Genomic DNA, 18,862 nt, shown 5'->3' with positions numbered 1-18,862 from the left:
TTTTTTGTTTTGTTTTGTTTTGTTTTTTGTTTTGTTTTTTGTGGTATGTGGGCCTCTCACTGTTGTGGCCTCTCCCGTTGTGGAGCACAGGCTCTGGACGCGCAGGCTCAACGGCCATGGCTCACGGGCCCAGCCGCTCCGTGGCATGTGGGATCTTCCCGGACCGGGGTACGAACCCGTGTCCCCTGCATCGGCAGGCAGACTCTCAACCACTGCACCACCAGGGAAGCCCCTAAAATGTTTTTTAATTGGAGGCTTAATTACTTATTTGAAAGTCCGTTCAGTGAGGTCCCAGGACTATTTGAATGGAGTATGGTTTATGTGTATTGGTAGGGTTCTGTGCTCTTCTCTCTATACCACATTTATCTTAGGCCCAAAGTTAGCCATTTCTGTTTAATTAGGTCTGAACCATCAAAGCTAAAGACTGTCTTCTACTGTGAACAGTAGAAAAAATCATTTGTTCTAAATAGATGTTATGGAAATTTAAAAGACGAGTTGTTTTGAAACTGGGAATCTGAGGCAGTATTGCAGAATTATAAAAGGATCAATGTTTTGTACATTCTGGTAATAAAAGCATTATAGTTCCAAAATTTGTAAATCCTTTTGCCTTGGAATTTATTCTATATTTTGAAGTCATTTTTTATAATGTTATAAATTTTTTCAGACTTTCACTTTGGCAGTAACATTTTGGAGGCCCAGTAGTTCAGCAAAGTTTTTTGAGACTGTTACTTATGGTTTAGGAAGTTGACTTGGGGAAAATTGGGAAAAACTGTTCACCTCCTTAAATTACAGTAAATCTGGATGTACTCTGAAGAGCTTAAAACTTATATCACAGGAGGAAAGAGGTATTACGCTGTCTTTTTACATGGCAGTTTTGCTCCGTAGAGAACAATTTTCAGTTGAATCTCAAGAGGTGGTGCTTGATAAAGATATTTCTCCCTGTAGTTATGTTCAGAGGGAAAAGCATGTGAAGGTAATTTTTAGAATGTAGAATATTTAGAACTTTGAATTCATGTCAGTCAGTGGTCATTTTGAAAACCTACAGTGTTTAAACATTTTCTTACTAAATGTTTCCATTTTCGTGACTAGATATTTCAGCCAAAAGCTATCTTTTAAATTTATTTTAGAATTCCATGATTGGGCATCTGTACAAGAAGGTTTTGCTTTTAAATGATAACTTCAAGTTTTATACCTGTGGCAAACTGTACGTTAGCAGTTACAGGTTTGGGGCTGTTGTCAAGAAGCAAATGGAATGGTAAAAGTACATACAAGTTAATTTGATCAATACTTTGGTTAATTTGGCACTATGATTCATACTTTTTGTCTTTTGAAACTGAAGTTACCTGCTAAAATGCATATAAAGTGAGCAGCTATCTCACCACTGTGAGAAAAGCTCTTGGCTTTTCTCTCGTACAATCTAGAATTACTGGAGTAATTCTAATAAGTATTTCTGATAAGAACACAGAATTGTGATGAAGGCTGCCAAGATTCTAGTTTTTTATTATGATCCCAGGAAAATGCTTGTATAAGCATAGAGTGGTAAATAGGTTTGGTTCTAATCCCAATCAGCTTAATGCCTCAAAAGCTCTTATGTTCTTAAACAGTGCTAATAGAAATAAATGTGAGCAACATTAATTTTGCGTTTTCTAGCAGACATATTTAAAAAGTAAACAGGTGAAATTCATTTAAATTATATATTTCTATTTAACCCAGTATATCTGTGTTATCATTTCAACATGTAATCATTATAAAAAGTTATTTAGGGGTTTTTTTGGGTTAGGGGATTGTTGCTACTTAGTCTTCAAAATCAGTATGTATTTTACACTTACAGCACAACTCAATTTAGACTAACCACATTTCAGGTTCTCAGCCATGTTTGGGTAGTGGTTACTGTATTAGTGTAGTTTCTAGAACTAGCTCTTAAAAATGAACACTACCATGTATTCATTAAAACTTAAATTTGAATCTGGACTTTTTAAATAATGTTAGAGAAGGAACATGTGAGAACCTTATTTTTTAAATACGTAAAGAGGGATAAGAAATACCTCATTTGGCCTAGTTTATTTTATTCAGACAAGCTGTATTTCTGACCATTCCAAAAAACATCTTACATTGCATCCTGCCATCTCATTACAGTAGGTATCATTTTTCTAATGATACTAATAAAGTTGCCCAAGACACATCCTGAGCATCCTCATCAGTCTTCAAAATGTATATTTCCTTCACTGCAGTAAATTTGCTGATTCCAGAGACTTACCCCACACACACACCTTATCTAATTGAACTTTGAGAAGCCAATTCTAAAGGACTAAAAAGAAACCTTTTTAATTCTTCATTGAGTTCTGTACACACAAGGAGAATCTTGTTTATAACTTGTGGATTTAATTTCATTTTTAAAAATAACATTTTCAAATGCAAGGATCACTATCGGTTTGCTTGGGCGCTTGGTAAAGAACACAAGGTCTAGAACTTTCCACCACCACTACCACCATCCGTACCCCCAGAAGACTGCCTTTTAACCAGAGAGACTTTGAGAACTAATGGCCTTCAGTTCTACACCCTGACTTCTCTAAAGACAAAGTACTAGTAGACTTCCTTGCCTATTGACAAGGGCGTTCCTTGCTCAGCTACTATAGTTTAAATAGGTGGACTCTTAGTTTAGGTAAAGTTAGCGCTATTGCCAGTAATATATGTGGCGTCTTGACAGTCCTTCTAGAGGTTCAGATTGTTTGCCAAATATTAGACTGTGAAGATTCCTGAGTTTTTTACCTTTGTGTGCAGATGTGATTGTTGTATTCTCAGTACCAGTTCCTGAAAGTCCACTTCCGTAAGAAAAATGAGGCAGCTCAAAGGGAAAAGGTTTTCCTCTATGTCCAGCGGTATCTCGCCTTCTAAGAGCAGTCCATCTGGCCTTGAATCAAGGCATCTTGCCTTGATTTCTAAGGTCGCATTTTTGGGTGGAAAGCTTAGCAAGGCAGTAGTTTCCAAATGTCCTTTATAACCACTCTGCTTGTTATATGCAAAATGTTACATATTTTAATATTTTGTTTTTTCTCTATTGAGCACTTTATGCTTTTTAGTCTGTTGCACTTGAGAATGTAGTTTAGAAACTTTCCCTCTTCTAAAGCCATGTAAAAACTGGATGATCACCAGAAAAATGAGTATGTGTTATTTTTGCATTTAACTTACTGTTTTGTGGTATGTATAAACAAAATATTAGAAACGTACTGCATTTTTGTAATAATACTCTTTGACCTTATTTAACATGATGATTTGCCATGAAATGTCAATGATGTCCTATTTTCCCAATAAGTTTGTTTATTTTAGGGTGTTCTATTCTAATAGAGAAGGAATTCAGCCAACTTTGTTTCTGTCATCAGATAATCTCAGAAAGTAATGTTCTTTATCTATATTACTGCCTGTTTTCAATATTTGAGACCGTAGCTTTATATTTCTACTGAGCCTAGTAACTGATGAGCAAAGACCCCAAAAAGTGAGTAATTATTTTTCTTCCTTTGAGGTATTTTAATAGCCTATTGAAAACAAGGGTTCCATGAAAAGCAGACTGTCCCAAAAGACAGTTAGTTGCTCCATTCATGGCAGCATTTGAAGTGACAAAAACAATTTGTTCAGATATGTGGCATCATGTTTTAGAGTTCATTTTATTTGTGTTGATACATGTTGAGAGGTACTAGCTTTTGGATTCTCACCATAGAATGGTAGTAGTTATTCTCTCATAATGTTTTGTTATTGCCTGTAATGGCCAAGTAGTAGATATACCTTAAAGTAATATAAAGGGTGTGTGTGTGCGCGTGCGCTTTAATCTGTAAAGCTATCTGGAATTTTTATTGTGCTATAACTTCAAAATTATATGGGCATTATTATAACTTTTCCGTTGTACAAAAAGAAACATACCACTAAATTTATGGATGTTTGAATGTTAGATATATTTGGGATTTTTTAAATAGCCCTTTTCTTTAAGCTGTTTCTTATTTCTGATCATTGTGTGTTGGGATAGATGTGGGATAAACCCCTCCTAGAATTATTGCCTTTGTCAAACACAATTCATAGTGGGATTTATAAAACACAATTTTAATTATCTCTAAGTGAGTTGAAATATCATGGATTGTAGTCATCTACATCAAGTACGATAAAGACCTAAAAACCTTTATCCTTAGGATTGCCTAAGAATAATCAGGTTGTACATGTGTCTGATATTTCCAGCTTAATAAATGTAGCAGTGAGTTGATGTTGGGACTTCAGGTACTACAGTTTGTACTGAATGATGTGTTTGAGAGGAAATCAGTTTTTTTTTCCTTAAGAAAAAAACCAAATTCTTTACAGTCTGGCTCTTTGTGTAGTCAAAAGACTATTTCTCTTTTTAGATTTTCAGTCTTTTTGCTACAGCGGCCAGTAATTTTGTGTTTAAAAGAACTAATGAGAAATGTATTTTTCAAAGGAGTGAATAAAGTTAAAATCCAAGGTTTTGAATTGTATAAATGTGCAACTATATTTCAAGTCTAAGATAGTGCTGATTTTTTTTTCTATTTCTCAACATCTTTCATACATGGCAGTACCTACAGTTCCAGTAGCTTTCAAAGAAAACATTTCAGTTTTGTATAATTTGTAAAATATACATAAATAACGCAGGTAGTTTGAGATTATTTTAGCTTTATGTTGTGTCTCTGAATCATACTGATCTCATACCTGGCACAGTTGATAGTTGTCACGAGTATTAAGCCATTTTGAAATCTGCCACTTTTTTTCTGAGGTGCCCTTTTTAGTTTACATTTAGAAGCAAAAGATAACTTTATAGACCTAACATTAATATTCTGGTCTCCTTGTCCTAAATACGATTAATGGAACATGGATGTAAGTCAGGTTGAGATGGTTTTATCATTTTTTAATACATTGTATGCTTTGACTTTTTATTTGAACTACAATGAAACTTTGACTTTTTAACCGAAATTGAGTGGCATTTGTCTTAATTCTGCCCAGTTACAGATCAGATCATACCTAGAAGATGTTTGTGTTAATTTTACTTATACAAGCCATTTCCGTTTAAGTTGCCTTACTCTATCTGTTGCAGTGTTCTTGCCAAGTCTGAGCTCTGTCATGTTGGAATTATTCTAACACTGAATCTGTGATGTAAAAATGTATGATGTGCTACAAATTTTATTCATAATAAACTAAGTTATAGCCTATTATAACCTATAAAACATTTCTTGTAAATTGTCTAATTTATTTTTTCATTTATGTACAGTTTCTTATGTAAATTTTTAAAATACTTGTTGTGGTCTGTTCTATAAACATTCCTGTTCTCTTTTCCTTACGGCTTATTTGCATGAAAGAAACTTGGGTTTTGCTTGTTTGTATTATGTGGCCACTGAGCCAACTTCAGTACTCTCTACCTTCTTTTCTGTAGTTTTAACTTTTTCTAGTTTTGTTCATATTCTAAATAAATGTTAAAATCATGATTTTTATCTCCTACTTTGCAAATAAATTCTCTTAAGTTGTTTACTGTGTTATCTTTTTATTGTTTATATATTGTATTCCCACATTTCCACTTCAAATAAATATAAGGGTTTAATTAAATCAACTATAGTAGAATGTAAACTGAGAGAAAGGACATCGTGAATTCTTGCTCACCTCTGTATTCCCAGTACTTGGCACAGAGAAGGCATTCAGTAAAACATACTTATTGAGTGAATTAATTGTAGAGGAAGTGTGTTTATCTATCTAGTCTCCCTTTATAAGATGTAATTGAAGTTTTTCCCCACTTTCCTCTCCCCAGCCTTAGAAAGCACAAATGTTAGTTTAGCAGAGATGCAATGCAAACCTTCCTGAAATTTAAGCCTTATGTTTATTAACATGTGAAAAGCTTTGCTTTTCCTTGAACCGTGGCCTTGGTGTCCTATGCCAAAAATGGATGTTGACAGCAGAGTGGCCCTTAGATGCGCTCCCAGCAGAGATGCCGGAACACGTGCAGTACTTTCTTACCACAGTTTGTTAAGGGTTATGTCACACACGCTTTTCTCTAAACCAAAACTTCATTTCTTTGCTTTTAATAGACAACATCTCTTAGTGTTGTTCTTGTAAAAGCTTCTATGATGTTGTGTAATATGTGAGGAATTAAGTTGGAAAATTGATTTCTGAGTTTTCAAACTGATTGGCTAGACTCCAGGCATATAGGAATGGTTGAAAACATGAAGGCCAGGTAACTTGTGAAGGTACATATCCTTTGTTTTAAAAAAAATTTTCAGTAGGATGAAAAAAGTGTAAGACAGTGACTAAGGGAAACATTACGAGTTTGGTGTGGAAATATTAAATTGAGCTATACTTTAGCTCTCCAAGTGCATTGCAAGCGATTGGAAATAAGCTACTGAAGAGCAAAAGTACAGTTGACCCTTGAGCTACACGGGTTGAACTGTGCGGGTCCACATACATGCAGATTTTTTTCTGTAGTAAATACTGCAGTACTACGTGACCCGAGATTGGTTGAACCCGCAGGTGCAGAGGAACCGAACCGGATGCGGAGGGCCAGCTCTTAAATTATACGTGGATTTTCAACTGTGCGGAGGATCAGGCCCCCCACACTCCCCAGGTTGTCCAAGGGTCAAACGTAGTTGCAGGCTACATGCGTAGTTTATAAACTATTTTAAGATATTCCTATGCTTCTGATTTTGAGAGTTTTTAAATTTTGTTTTTGTTTCTGTTTTCTAAAATAAACTTGGAAAACCTGACTCCTCATCTCTGGGATTATACCTCCTTCTTTACATAAAAAATTGGTATTTAATGTTGCTTTCCCCAGAGGTCAACGATACACCAGTACACTTACTTACATTTAGGTAAATAAGTGCACATCTCCAGCCAGGGCTATAAAAGTGACCTTTGCAGTTTCTAGAAACAGTAACAAAAATTAGCAATACCATGAAGGCATGTTCTTTTGAACTGAAGAGCCCAATTTGCTTATTTTTCTCTAGCTAGAGTTTGGAGTCTGCTACCTCCAATTTCTTTGGTGGGGGAAAATCCAACTTTTATCATATATTAAATGTGCCATTCAGGAAATTCAAGGCCCTGAACTTGAAAAAGTTAAGTGAATATGTGTTACGTAGGTTTTTGTTTTTGTTTTGTTTTGGTTTTAGGTATCATATTTTAACAATTTGAATAAAGAATCCTGATACCTTGTGTTTTCAGATTTCCTAGAACACCTCTTGGCGGTTTTCAGGACATCTGTTTAATGCCTCAAAAAAAAAGGAAAAAAACATTTCAGTGAATTTGTAACTGCTACTACTGATTTTTGTTTACTTTTGGTTTTGGACCTCTTTATTTTTTGTAATCAACTTTATTGAGGTATGGTTTTAAGTACAATAATATTTAATGGTATATTTAAGTAAATATGTTTATACACCCAGGTAACCACCCTTCTAAGATACTTGCATCATTCCAAAAAGTTCCCTTGGCCTCCACCCTAGGCTGTCCCTTCCCAGCCCCAGCCCCTGTCAACCAATGCTTTCTGTCACTAGATTCAATTTATTTTTTCTACAGTTGTCATTGTAAGTGGGCTCATACAGTAATACCCTTTTTTTCATTCCCCAGTCCTCCATCCCTCCCAGCTTTAAGGCTTTCTAGAACTACTACAGGCATACCTCAGAGATATTTCAGGCTTGTTCCAGGCCACTGCAATAAAGCGAGTTATGTGAGTTTTTTTGTTTTCCCAGTGAATGTAAGAGGTTTATACCATACTGTAGTCTATTAAGTGTGCAATATCATTATGTCAAAAAATGTACATACCTTCATTTTAAAATATTGCTGAAAAATGCTAACCATCATGATCTGAGCTTTCAGGGAGTGGTAATCTCTTGCTGGTGGAATGTCTTGCCTCCATGTTGATGGCTGCTGACTGATCAGGGTGGTGGTTCCTGAAGGCTGGGGTAGCTGTGGAAATTTCTTAAAATTAGACAACAATGAAGTTAACTGCATTAATTGAGTCTTCCTTTCACAGTGATTTCTCTGTAGCGTCAGTGCTGTTTGGTAACACTTTACCCACAGTGAAACTTCTTTTGAAATTGGAGTCAGTCCTCTCAAACCATGCCAGTGTTTTATCAACTAAGTTTAAGTAATATTCTAAATGCTTTGTTGTTTGAATAATCTTCACCAGGTGTAGATTCCGTCTCAAGAAACCACTCTCTCCCCATCCATTAACATTTTATCATGAGATTGCAGCAATTCAGTCACATCTTCAGGCTCCACTTCTAATTCTAGTTCTCTTGCTATTTTCCATCACATCTGCAGTTACTTCCTTCATTGAAGTCCTGAACCCCTCAAAGTCATCCATAAAGATGGGAATCAACTTCTTCCAAACTCCTGTTGATGTTGATATTTTGACCTCTTCCCATGAATCACAAATGTTCCTAATGGCCTCTAGAATGGTGGACACAATAGCCACTCACACTTCTGTCAACATACCCTATTCGCTCTCCTGACTCTGATTATGAAATTTATAGTTCAACCAATTCTAGACACTTAAGAAAACGAAATTACTGACATTCTGTTTTTTCCTGGGTTCCTTTCCATAATACTGCTTTTGTCTGACGTTTTCCCAGTGCTGTGAATAAAGGAAGGCTATCTTGAATCTTAGACATATCATAATAAAGCTGGAAAAGATGTTTTAATTAAAAAAAAAAAGAGGGCTTCCCTGGTGGCGCAGTGGTTGAGAGTCCGCCTGCCGATGCAGGGGACACGGGTTCGTGCCCCGGTCCAGGAGGATCCCACATGCCGCGGAGCGGCTAGGCCCGTGAGCCATGGCCGCCGAGCCTGTGCTCCGCAATGGGAGAGGCCACAACAGTGAGAGGCCCGCGTACTGCAAAAAAAAAAAAAAGAAAAGAAAAGAAACCTCTTAGTCTAAGAGCAAACTTCAGATTAGAGATGTCCTAGGATCTTTCACACTCCAAGAGCCAAGTTTGGGCATCGAGAATCCAAGAAAGTAGACTGAAGTTTGCCAATTAAAGGAGATTGGTTTAAAAGGAAAACAACACCTATATGCTTTTTGTAATAGACGTTAGAGTAAAAGGACCTGGACAGTTTGAAATCAGAAGGGTAAAAAAAGGTCAGGCAAACACTAACCAAAAGAAAACTTACGTAGCTATATTAAGCAAAATAAACTTGAAAACAAAAGTCATCATTAGGAATGGGGTCATTATGTAATCATAAAGTGAACCAAGAAGACATCACAGTTGAAAATACATATGCAAGTAATAAAATAGCTAAATGAATAGAAAATAAATCTACAAGTGATGAAACTTTAAGGCATGAAATTGTCATCACAGTGAGAGATTTCAACACCTCACTCAAGTATTGATAGTTCAAGCAAACAGAAAATCGGCAAAATAGGTTTGAACACCATGGTTAAGCTTGACCTAATGGACATACATTGAATTCTGCATCCAGCAATGAGAGGGTGCACGTTATTCTCAAGCACACATGGAGTATGTACAAAAATTGATCATGTACAAGATCATAGAATAAGTCAATAAATTTCAAAAAATAAGGCCACATTCTCAAAGCATAACAAGTTACATGACAATAACGTAAAAATCTATTTGCTGGACTTCCCTGGTGGTCCAGTGGTTAAGACTCAGCGCTGCCAATGCAGGGGGCGCGGGTTCAACCCCTGATCAGGGAACTAAGGTCCCACAAGCCGCGTGGCGTGGCCAAAAATAGGAAAAAAATATTATTTGCTAATGGCTTGGGAGGCAGTGTAGAGTAGTGATTAAAAGCAAGTATTCTGGAGCATGGTTTCAAATTCTGCTCTTAGTCACTAGGCATATGATCTCAGGCAAATTTCTTTCCTCCCTCCCTCCCTTCCTTCCCCACTTGGCATGTAGGATCTTAGCTCCCCAACCAGGGGTCGAATCTGTGCCCCCTGCAGTGTAAGTACAGATCCCTAATCACTGGACTGCAAGGGAAATCCCTGAGGAAAATTTCTTACCCCACATATGATCTTCTTGTGTTCATCATTAATGTTGTTCAGCAGAGATCTTTATTCCACCTTTCCAACACAGTAGGATTGTACTTCCAGGCTCCCTCGTGGTTGAAAAGGTTCATATGACTGGTTCTGGCCAACTAGTGAGTGAATTGTGGTTGGAACTACCATGTCATGGCTAGAGCACTTAATCACCTGAGACTTTCCGGAGCCATCTTTTCCCTCTTGACAGCCAGCAGCATTCAAGATGGTGGCTACTCTGTTAGCCTGGATCCCTAAATGACTAAAATTAACAGAGGCCCCTCTCCCTCAACCACCCACAAAATAATGAAGGTAGTATAGTGTGAGGAAGAAAACAAACTGTTCATTTAGGCACAGGCTTTGGGAGTTTGTTACCACCGCCTAACCCATCTGATACACCCATCCCAACTGATATAGACGTTGGTACCAGCAGTGGATGCCACTGAAGAATAGAAACCTAAATAATGAGGCCCTGGATTAGGGACTGGCAGCAGGTGGCAAAAAAAAACTGCTATCAGAGGATGGAAGGATGGCAATTCATGTTATGGAGAAGTGAAGCTTCAGTCACCTGACAACTTGGAAGGTAGGTCATGTGCCAATGGATGTGTGGCCTTAGGAGAAGTAGGAAAGTGGTGTTAGTAGCATGTACTGGAGGCTGTTTCCATTTGACAACTTACATACGAAACATGGGGGGCTTCCCTGGTGGTGCAGGGAATGTCCGCCTGCCAATGCAGGGGACACAGGCTCCAGCCCTGGTCCGGGAAGATCCCACGTGCTGCGGAGCAACTAAGCCCCTGCACCACAACTACTGAGCCTGTGCTCTAGAGCCCACGAGCCACCAATACTGAAGCCTGGGTGCCTAGAGCACGTGCTCTGCAGCAAAGAGTAGCCCCCGCTCGCTGCAACTAGAGAAAGCCCGCATGCAGCAACGAAGACCCAATGCAGCCAATAAATAAATTTTAAAAAAGAGAAAAAAAGCTCTCTAAAAAAAAAAAAAAATCACGTGTGACTGATTTCTCAGGCCTGACCACAGGCGATTAGGAAGGCTTCAGACAGCACAGCTGGTGGGACTAGGGGAAGCCGCCGCCCTCCTCACACCAGACCTGGGGCACAGCCAGCGCACTTCGGTTTCTGAAGGGGCTTGCCGTCAAGGACTCAGGGCCCTCGGCAGGTAAATTTACTTTCCTACCCGTCACCTTCATTCCACGGGGTGGTGGTGGTGGTGGTGGTGGTGGTGGTGGTGTGTGTGTGTGTGTGGGGTGTGTGTGTGTGTGTGGGGTGTGTGTGTGTGTGTGTGTGTGTGTGTGTGTGTGTGTGTGTGTGTCTGGCTGCGTGCGGCATGCAGGATCTTAGTTCCCCAACCAGGGAAACCCGTGCCCCCTGCAGGGGAAGCACGGAGTCTTACCACTGGACAACCAAGGAAGTCCTCCATAGGTTTTGATCTGAGGACCTCTGCCTCCTTGTGGGGGAAGGGAGAACCTTGAAGGCTTTTCCACCCAGAGCCTTCCCTGTTTGTCCCCTCACCAGCAGCCTCAGGGTCTGTAAAATGTTGGAGCCTTATTTTCAAGGGTGCCTTCAGCAGTAAGACATCCCCAAGGAGCTCTGATCCCCCGACCCTCGGCTGGGGCGCCTTTCCATGTGAGAATATGGAACAGGGGAGTTGGCACTTTCTCCAGTTTTAGCCTTTTGCTTATTCCATCACGGTATATGATTAAAGACTGAACTCTCATTTTTGGCTCCTTGCCTCTTGAGCTCCTCCCACACCTGGCAGCTCAGCTCTCTCTCCCAGCTCAGCTGAGCTCCTTACAAACAAGATCCGTGGGCAGCGCTCAATCAGGGACCAAAGAGGCAGGAATACCAGTAACTTTGTCTTCAGTCACAGATTTCAACCCTCCTTCTCTTAGGAATCTCAGGGGGCATCCTGGGCTGTCCCAGAGACCTTGCAGAAAAGCTCAGCTGTCATCTTCCAGTTATTCAAAGTACTGTCCTAAATCTGCCTTTCCCAATCAACAGCAAGAGTGGTATGGGGTTTTAAATAGTGGTGTCAGCCCTGGATGCACATTAGAATCACCTGGGGGACTTACCGAAAACACCAATGTCAGGCCTTCCCCCTAGAGCGTCTGGTTTTAATTTCACTGATTTAGAGAATGAATACGTACAGTTCTGCTCCAGGACACCCCAGATCTTCCATTCTCCAGCTCCATCACACCTTGGGTGATTCCTGTCACTTTCCTGAGCCTCAGCTTCCTCATCTGTGATATCAGGGAGGATAACACTTGCCTCCCAGGGGGTGTTATGGGAATTAAGTGAAACAAGGTGTCTGGAGGCACCTGGGACATACTACGTGCGTGGTAAATGTTGTCTCCCTCAGAACGTGAATCAAGAGGAATTTCCTGTGAGCCCAAGAGCCAGGAAGACTACTTGGAAGAGTTAGACTGGCCTCCTTAAGGAGGGACACTGAGATTTGGTTGAGTGGACGGGCCAAGGGGCCACTCTCAGACCTGGTCAGCCAGGGCCCCTGCCCTGGGTCCCACACGTACAGGGCTGCGCTCTGGCCTTCCTCTGCCTGCACCTTGCCCCATGGGGCAAGGAGTCCATACGGGCCGAGGGCCGTGCCCCCAGGAGCCCACGCCACCACCTTCTAGATCCTGCACTGGGCACCGGGCACCCAGCCTGAACAGCCCACGTCTGCTTCCGTCAATCTTCCCCAGGCCAGTCCTCCCAAGAAGGTACCACGCTCCCAGTTTACAACTCCAGTCCCAAGGGGCCTAAAGGAGGCTGTTTGAAGAGCAGGGGGTCGGATCTTGGATTTGAGGGCTGGGAGTCTACAGACATGCGTGTGAGCCCCTTCAGGAGGTGGGGCAGAACCAGCGGTGGGAAGAGAAAGGGGCAGGGCACTGGCCAGGGGTCTCACGTGCTCTCTCGCTCCAGGCCACACAGACATTTCCGGCAGCTCTGACACCGGTGTACATTTTACAGCAAATGTTAACCTGAACATTTATGTTTCAGTATCTTCTGCTAAGTTTGTTCCCATTATTAATTTAAAAACAACACTTTTTGCAATCAAATAAATGCTTATCTCTATGCCTGGGACATCATAAGTGCTTGACAAATACGAGTGTTGCAGAGTCCAAACATACTCACTGTGGCTCCGATGTGGTTAAAGCATCTTGCTTGGTAGAAGGACTGCAGCTGGGAGGGAAATTGCCTGTTGAAAAGAAGTTGGTTTCTTCCGGCTTAAAACAGTCCCTTTTGGGCTTTCCCTGGTGGCGCAGTGGTTGAGAGTCCGCCTGCCGAGGCAGGGGACACGGGTTCGTGCCCCGGTCCGGAAGAATCCCACATCCCACATGCCGCGGGGCGGCTGGGCCCGTGAGCCATGGCCGCTGAGCCTGCGCGTCCGGAGCCTGTGCTCCGCAACGGGGGAGGCCACAGCAGTGAGAGGCCTGCGTACCGCAAAAAAAAAAAAAAAAGTCTCTTTTGTTTTCTTTTCCCTCCCCATTCTTCCTCCCCTTATCCCAAGGGGCATCGGGGTGGAGGAGGCTGAGGGACATCACGGTGAGGGTAGGCGGTAGGTGGGGTCTGTGTGTTCTTCCCACTGGTTCCTGCTGACTCACTTTGAGTCAGGGTCCACCTCACCCTGTCTTTGAGCATCGGCCTCCAGCCTCACTGCACCTGCTGGGCTGGGCTCAACCGTGGCTCTTGTCAGGCTGCTGATTCTCTGAAACTCAGCAGCAAATTCCACCCAGCTGAACCAATTCCCAGGTTGAACCAATTCTCTTAGAAGCTCAACTAAGTTCCCTCCCCATCACTCCTCACCCCACCCACCGCCCGCTCCAACCCACGGCCTCTATGTTAACTGGTAATTCTCGGGTATTTTACACTGACAATAAGAGGAAAGTTGGGAGAAAGGGATAACACCCAGAGCTTTGTGCAGGAACTTCAGTTGCACGTTGCTTTCCCCAGTCACTTTCCAAAAGCCAGCAAGATGGGCATTTTAGCTGAAAGTTCCCATCCAGCCCTAGTGTTATGGGCTGAATTGTATTCCCCCAAATCAAAATGTTGAAGCTCTAACTCTCAAATGTGACTGTATTTGGAGATAGGGCCTCTAAGGAGGTAATTAAGGTTCCGGGAGGTCATAAGGGTGGGGCTGTAATTTGAGAGGGCTGGAGTGCTTCTAAGAAGAGGAAGAGACCAGCGATCTCTCTCTCCTCCCCTCTCTCAGTCTCTCTCCCTCTCCTTGTGCACGCAGAGAAAAGGCCATGTGTGGACCCAGGGAGAAGGCAGCCATTAACAAGCCAAGGAGAGAGGCTTCACCAGAAACCAACCCTGCTGGTACCTTGACCCTGGACTTCCAGGCTCCAGGACTGTGAGAAGGTAAATGTCTATTGCCTAAGGCATGCAGACTGGTATTTTGTTAGCATAGCCGCAGCAGTCTAAGACGCCTAGGGACCCCAATTTAATGCCTCTGGGAACCCAAGCAGGTCAGGTGCCCGGTGTCACTGCTATGTATGTCCTGAACCTCACTGCCCACTGGAATTACAGTCCCATACTTCACCCCCTCATCCTCCAAAACCAGGTTTCAGCTTCCCTCCTATGTTCCCTTAGTCCTTATTCCTATGTTTCTCCTGGGACTTACCATGTTGTTCCATTGGCCCGGGAACCCGTCTGCAGCTCAGAGACATTCTTCAGGAGGTTTTTTTCATGCCATGTCTCCACTGACGTTCCCACTTCAAGCAGCTTCAAACGTGGACTATAAATTTTCTCTGTGTGTATGTAGGAATGCTCACACCAAGGAAAGAGGCCAAGTTTTCCCTGCCATTTCCCAGATCTGGAGGGACAGACACCTTGTAAGGAGGCTCCAAGAGCTCCTTATTGAGACTGATCTGCCTCTAAGGAAGGACTGGACCCTTTAAGATTCCAGAAGGAATCATCCTGTTTCCTGGGAGTCCATTCCCAGCCTCAGGCTTTCATCCCAGCAATGAATCAATTAGCCTAGGACTGGAGAGAGGGCTTTTCAAAGTAAGGGAGCCAGCATAGACCTCAGTGGAAAGGCCATAGATTTTGGAGTCAGACTCCTGTGGGTTTGGTTTCTGGCTGTGAGACTTACTGGGGGATCTTAAGCAAGTCATGTCATGTCTCCGAACTGCAGTTTCCTCCTCTGTTAAATAGGAGTAATGATCCTTGCTTTGCAGGGTTTTAATGAAGATCTCACATTGTTTGTAGAAATGCCTGGTTCAGGGTTTTGCAGACATTTAGTCCGTTCACCCTCTTCTTCCTGAGTCAGTCTGGCCAGCAAATCTGAACTGTAGCTCTCCCCCTGCACTGTATGGAATAGCTTTTGTGTGTGCATTGTGGGAAGGGGGGAGGAGGAGTAGAAGGGGTGGCTGCCCTTTAGACATCTGACTTATCTTCTTATTGTAGGAAGGAAGTATGCCCTCAGAAAACGTAAACTAACCATAACCTCTAGCCAAGCACATCTTCAGGAAGGTAGACCCACTCTCCAAATGATGGATTAGGGAGCAATCATTCCCGGATGCAATGTCGATGACGTTGGCAATTGGCAATGGGGATTTCTTGAGTGGATGAGTGAATGAGTAAATGAAAGGCCTTTTTGAGTCTTGGTTTTGGAACATTGCCAGCTCTCCTGGGATTGTTCACTCCCTTTGGGCTGCTTTTGAGAGCCAGAATTGAATGGACTGGGATTCAGGGCCTGCAGGAAATGCCCTTCAGAGACAGATAGTTTCTGGGAGTCATTTTTCTGGTTATTTCTGAGACACTTGGTGATGCCGCTTTGGGTGTGTTATGCCTTGTGGTGGGAACACTTTTTGAGGTGGACTCACATCCTACCTCCCTGCCTTGTTTTGTTATTTTGAAATCTAAGAAAAGGGTGGCACAGGGAGGCAGAGAAAGGACACAGAGAAGCCAGAGGGCCCTGCTCTGTGTGTGTGTCCTTGTGTTAGGACTTGTGGTCTGTTCAGCGTGGGCCATGTCGGGGACAGGTAAGATCCCATTAGTGTACAGGAAATGGCAGTGAATTTAGAGGCGCAAAGCCTGGCAGTTAAGTTCTACCTCCTTACTGGCTGTGCAACCACTTTACCTTCAGAAGCTCTGTGGCTTCCCCTGTAAAAGGGTAATGGTAACAAAGCCATCTTGGGGCTGGTGTGCTGATTACACATACTAGGGAACGCAAAAGGGCTTCCTTGAAGAGTAAAGTACTAAATATATATTATGGTTAGGACTCTGGCTTGGAGTCAGGCAGATTGGGTGTGTTAGACTATACTACTGTCCATCAATATCCAATGCTACTCCCTGGAGTCAGGCTTGGTCACGTGACATGGTCAATGTGTAAGAACTGTCCCCTCAGTTCCAAAGGGGATTTTATAAGCTCATTATTTCCCCAGCTCTCTTTCCCTGCCCCTGTGTCGAGTGAAGAGGGGCCCCGAAGAGTCAGGACCCTGAGTGATTGGAGTAGGCACAGTCCCCAGGCTGATCCCTGATGGACCCCTATCACCTGTTATCTTGGCTATTTTAGAGTTTGGGGGGGGGATTTGGAGATTTGGGGATAACTGAGTCTGGCCTCACTGATACACCTGGGTACTGTTTCTTTATGCCATTTAATAGAAAAGCGGTGCACAAAGAAAACACACATAAAGTAACACTGAACACAGCACAGTCTTAGGCATTATCTCAGGGACAGCCCGAGCTGGGTTGCTACTTGTTGGTGCTCTTGGGAAGGGGCCGATAGACCCCGACGACCACAGCGTGGTCCCTCTCATAGGGCTCCAGGGTCAGCTGCTCTTGAGGCTTCAAATTCTCCTGCTGCAACTTCCTCACCTCAGAAGCAAACACCGCCTCTGCCGAGGCGGTGGAGTCGATGCAATTGGCCTTGATGGAAATGAGGAAGTGGCCCCCGTTGCGCAGGAAGGTGTGGGCATTCAGAGCCACGATGCGGGACTGGTCTGGCTGGGCCACATCAGCAAAGATCACGTCCACCATCCCGATGAGCATGCGGTACTTGAGGGGGTGCCGGGCGTCTTCGAGGACTGGGATGATGTTGGTTCTCTTCTTGGCCACGTTGACCAGATCGCGGCCGGCGCGGTGGGAGAACTCGACCGCGTAGACTAGGCCATCAGGGCCGATGATGTCGGAGACGTGGGAGACGGTGGTCCCCGAGGCGGCCCCCAGGTAGAGCACTTTGGACTTGGGCTTGATGTGAATCTGGTCGACCCCGCCCAGTATGGCCGCGGCCAGTTTGGAGCGGAAGGGGTTCCACGTGCGGTACTCCTGTTTCACGCCGCCCTCGGTCACCGTGACCCGCCGCTCGCCGTACACTGACTGGCCGGGCACCATGTTCAGTGTGACCAGAGCGTCCTCCGCTCCGCGGTAGATGAAGACCCCCTCGTGCCGGTGCGGTTCCACGGATACCGTGGTGACCCCCTTCCTGCGGCGGTTCTTGCTCTTGGCCACGCCACGCCGCTGCCCGCCGCCTCCGCGGCCCCTGCCGTCTCCGCCACCACGCCCCCGGCCCCTGCCGCCTCCGAAGCCGCGCGTCCGCGCTCCGAAGCCGCCCTTGCCCCCCTGGCCGCCGCCATCGCCTCCTGCTCCTTTGCCCCCGCCTCCTCCTTTGCCCCCGCCTCCTCCTCCGCCTCCTCGCCCCCCGCCCCAGCAGCCACCCCCGCGGCCACCAGACACCCCACCGCGCGCGCTCACCGCCGACTTCATGGCGCGCCCCGTGGCGGCTGGCGGCGGTTGTTAGGGGTTACCGGTGGCTCGGAGTGGTTGTCAGGGACCGCCGGTACCTGGGGGCGGTTGTCAGGGTCGCCGGTGGCTGAGAGATGTTGTCGGGGTCGCTGGTGGCTCCGGGGCGGTGGTCCTGACGCTGGACGAAGGCCAGCGGCAGCGGTTGCCTGCCGGGTTAGCCGCGGTGGGCGGCAGGGGCGAGGTGGGCGGCGGTGGGGACCAGCTCTACTGCAGTCCCCGCATCCCTGGAGCCGCCCTTTGACGCAGCACGGGCGTGATTGCATCACACCCGCTATGGCGACCCTTCAGCCCCGGAAGCCCCCGCTTCCCAGCACGCGCGCAGACGCAGCCTTCTCCCTTCCCTCTTCCCCATCTTCTGCTTTCTCAGGGACCCCTGGCAGTTCTTGGCAGGAGAGGGGCAGACAAACATCGGCTACAGTATTTGCTGCGCCACTGGCTTGCTGTGTGGTCTCAGAAAGCTTACCTGACCTTCTCCGAGGGTCTTGTCTGAAGTTGGGCAAGTTTCTTGACCTGTGTCTCATTATTCCATCTGAAAACAGAACGTACCACAAAAGGTTTTTGTTTTTGTTTTTGTGATCTTTCTTTTTTTTTTTTTTTTTTTTGCGGTACGCGGGCCTCTCACTGTTGTGGGCGGAGCACAGGCTCTGGACGCGCAGGCTCAGCGGCCATGGCCCACGGGCCCAGCCGCTCCACGGCATGTGGGATCTTCCAGGACCAGGGCATGAACCCGTGTGCCCTGCATCGGCAGGCGAACTCTCAACCACTGCGCCACCAGGGAAGCCCTGTTTTTGTGATCTTTTAAAGAAGTTTTGTTTTAAAGCACCACATACACTTGCCCAGCCGTGCTCTGTAAGCATTAGCTTTTTTCTTTATGTTTTTTACTTACTTAATTGATTGATTAATTAATTAATTTTGGCTTGCAGGATCTCAGTTTCCCCGCCAGGGATTGAACCCAGGTCACGGCAGTGAAAGTGCCGAATTCTAACCGCTAGACCACCAGGGAACTCCCTGTTTAGTTTTTTAATGTATCTCTTTTGGTCAATCTTTAATTGAAATGTATTGCTGATAGCTCTTTTGCCACCTGAAAGTGGCTCT

General features: G+C 44.3%; 1 protein-coding gene across 1 annotated transcript; it reads right to left on the bottom strand.

Moving 5' to 3' along the window:
* Positions 1 to 16,637: 16,637 nt before the first annotated feature.
* FBLL1 (fibrillarin like 1) lies at positions 16,638 to 17,728 on the bottom strand (the record flags this gene model as incomplete). The annotated part of the gene is made up of 1 exon (XM_079703129.1): positions 16,638 to 17,728. One exon carries the CDS (start codon positions 17,726 to 17,728, stop codon positions 16,718 to 16,720), a length of 1,011 nt encoding a protein of 336 aa, XP_079559255.1. The 3' UTR covers positions 16,638 to 16,717.
* Between the last annotated feature and the right edge of the window lie 1,134 nt (positions 17,729 to 18,862).

The sequence above is a fragment of the Hyperoodon ampullatus genome (assembly GCF_949752795.1).
Source record: "Hyperoodon ampullatus genome assembly, chromosome: 4".
Taxonomy (NCBI): Eukaryota; Metazoa; Chordata; class Mammalia; order Artiodactyla; family Ziphiidae; genus Hyperoodon; species Hyperoodon ampullatus.
The sequence above is the reverse complement of the archived record's forward strand: the minus strand, read 5'-3'. Positions and strand labels throughout refer to the sequence as shown.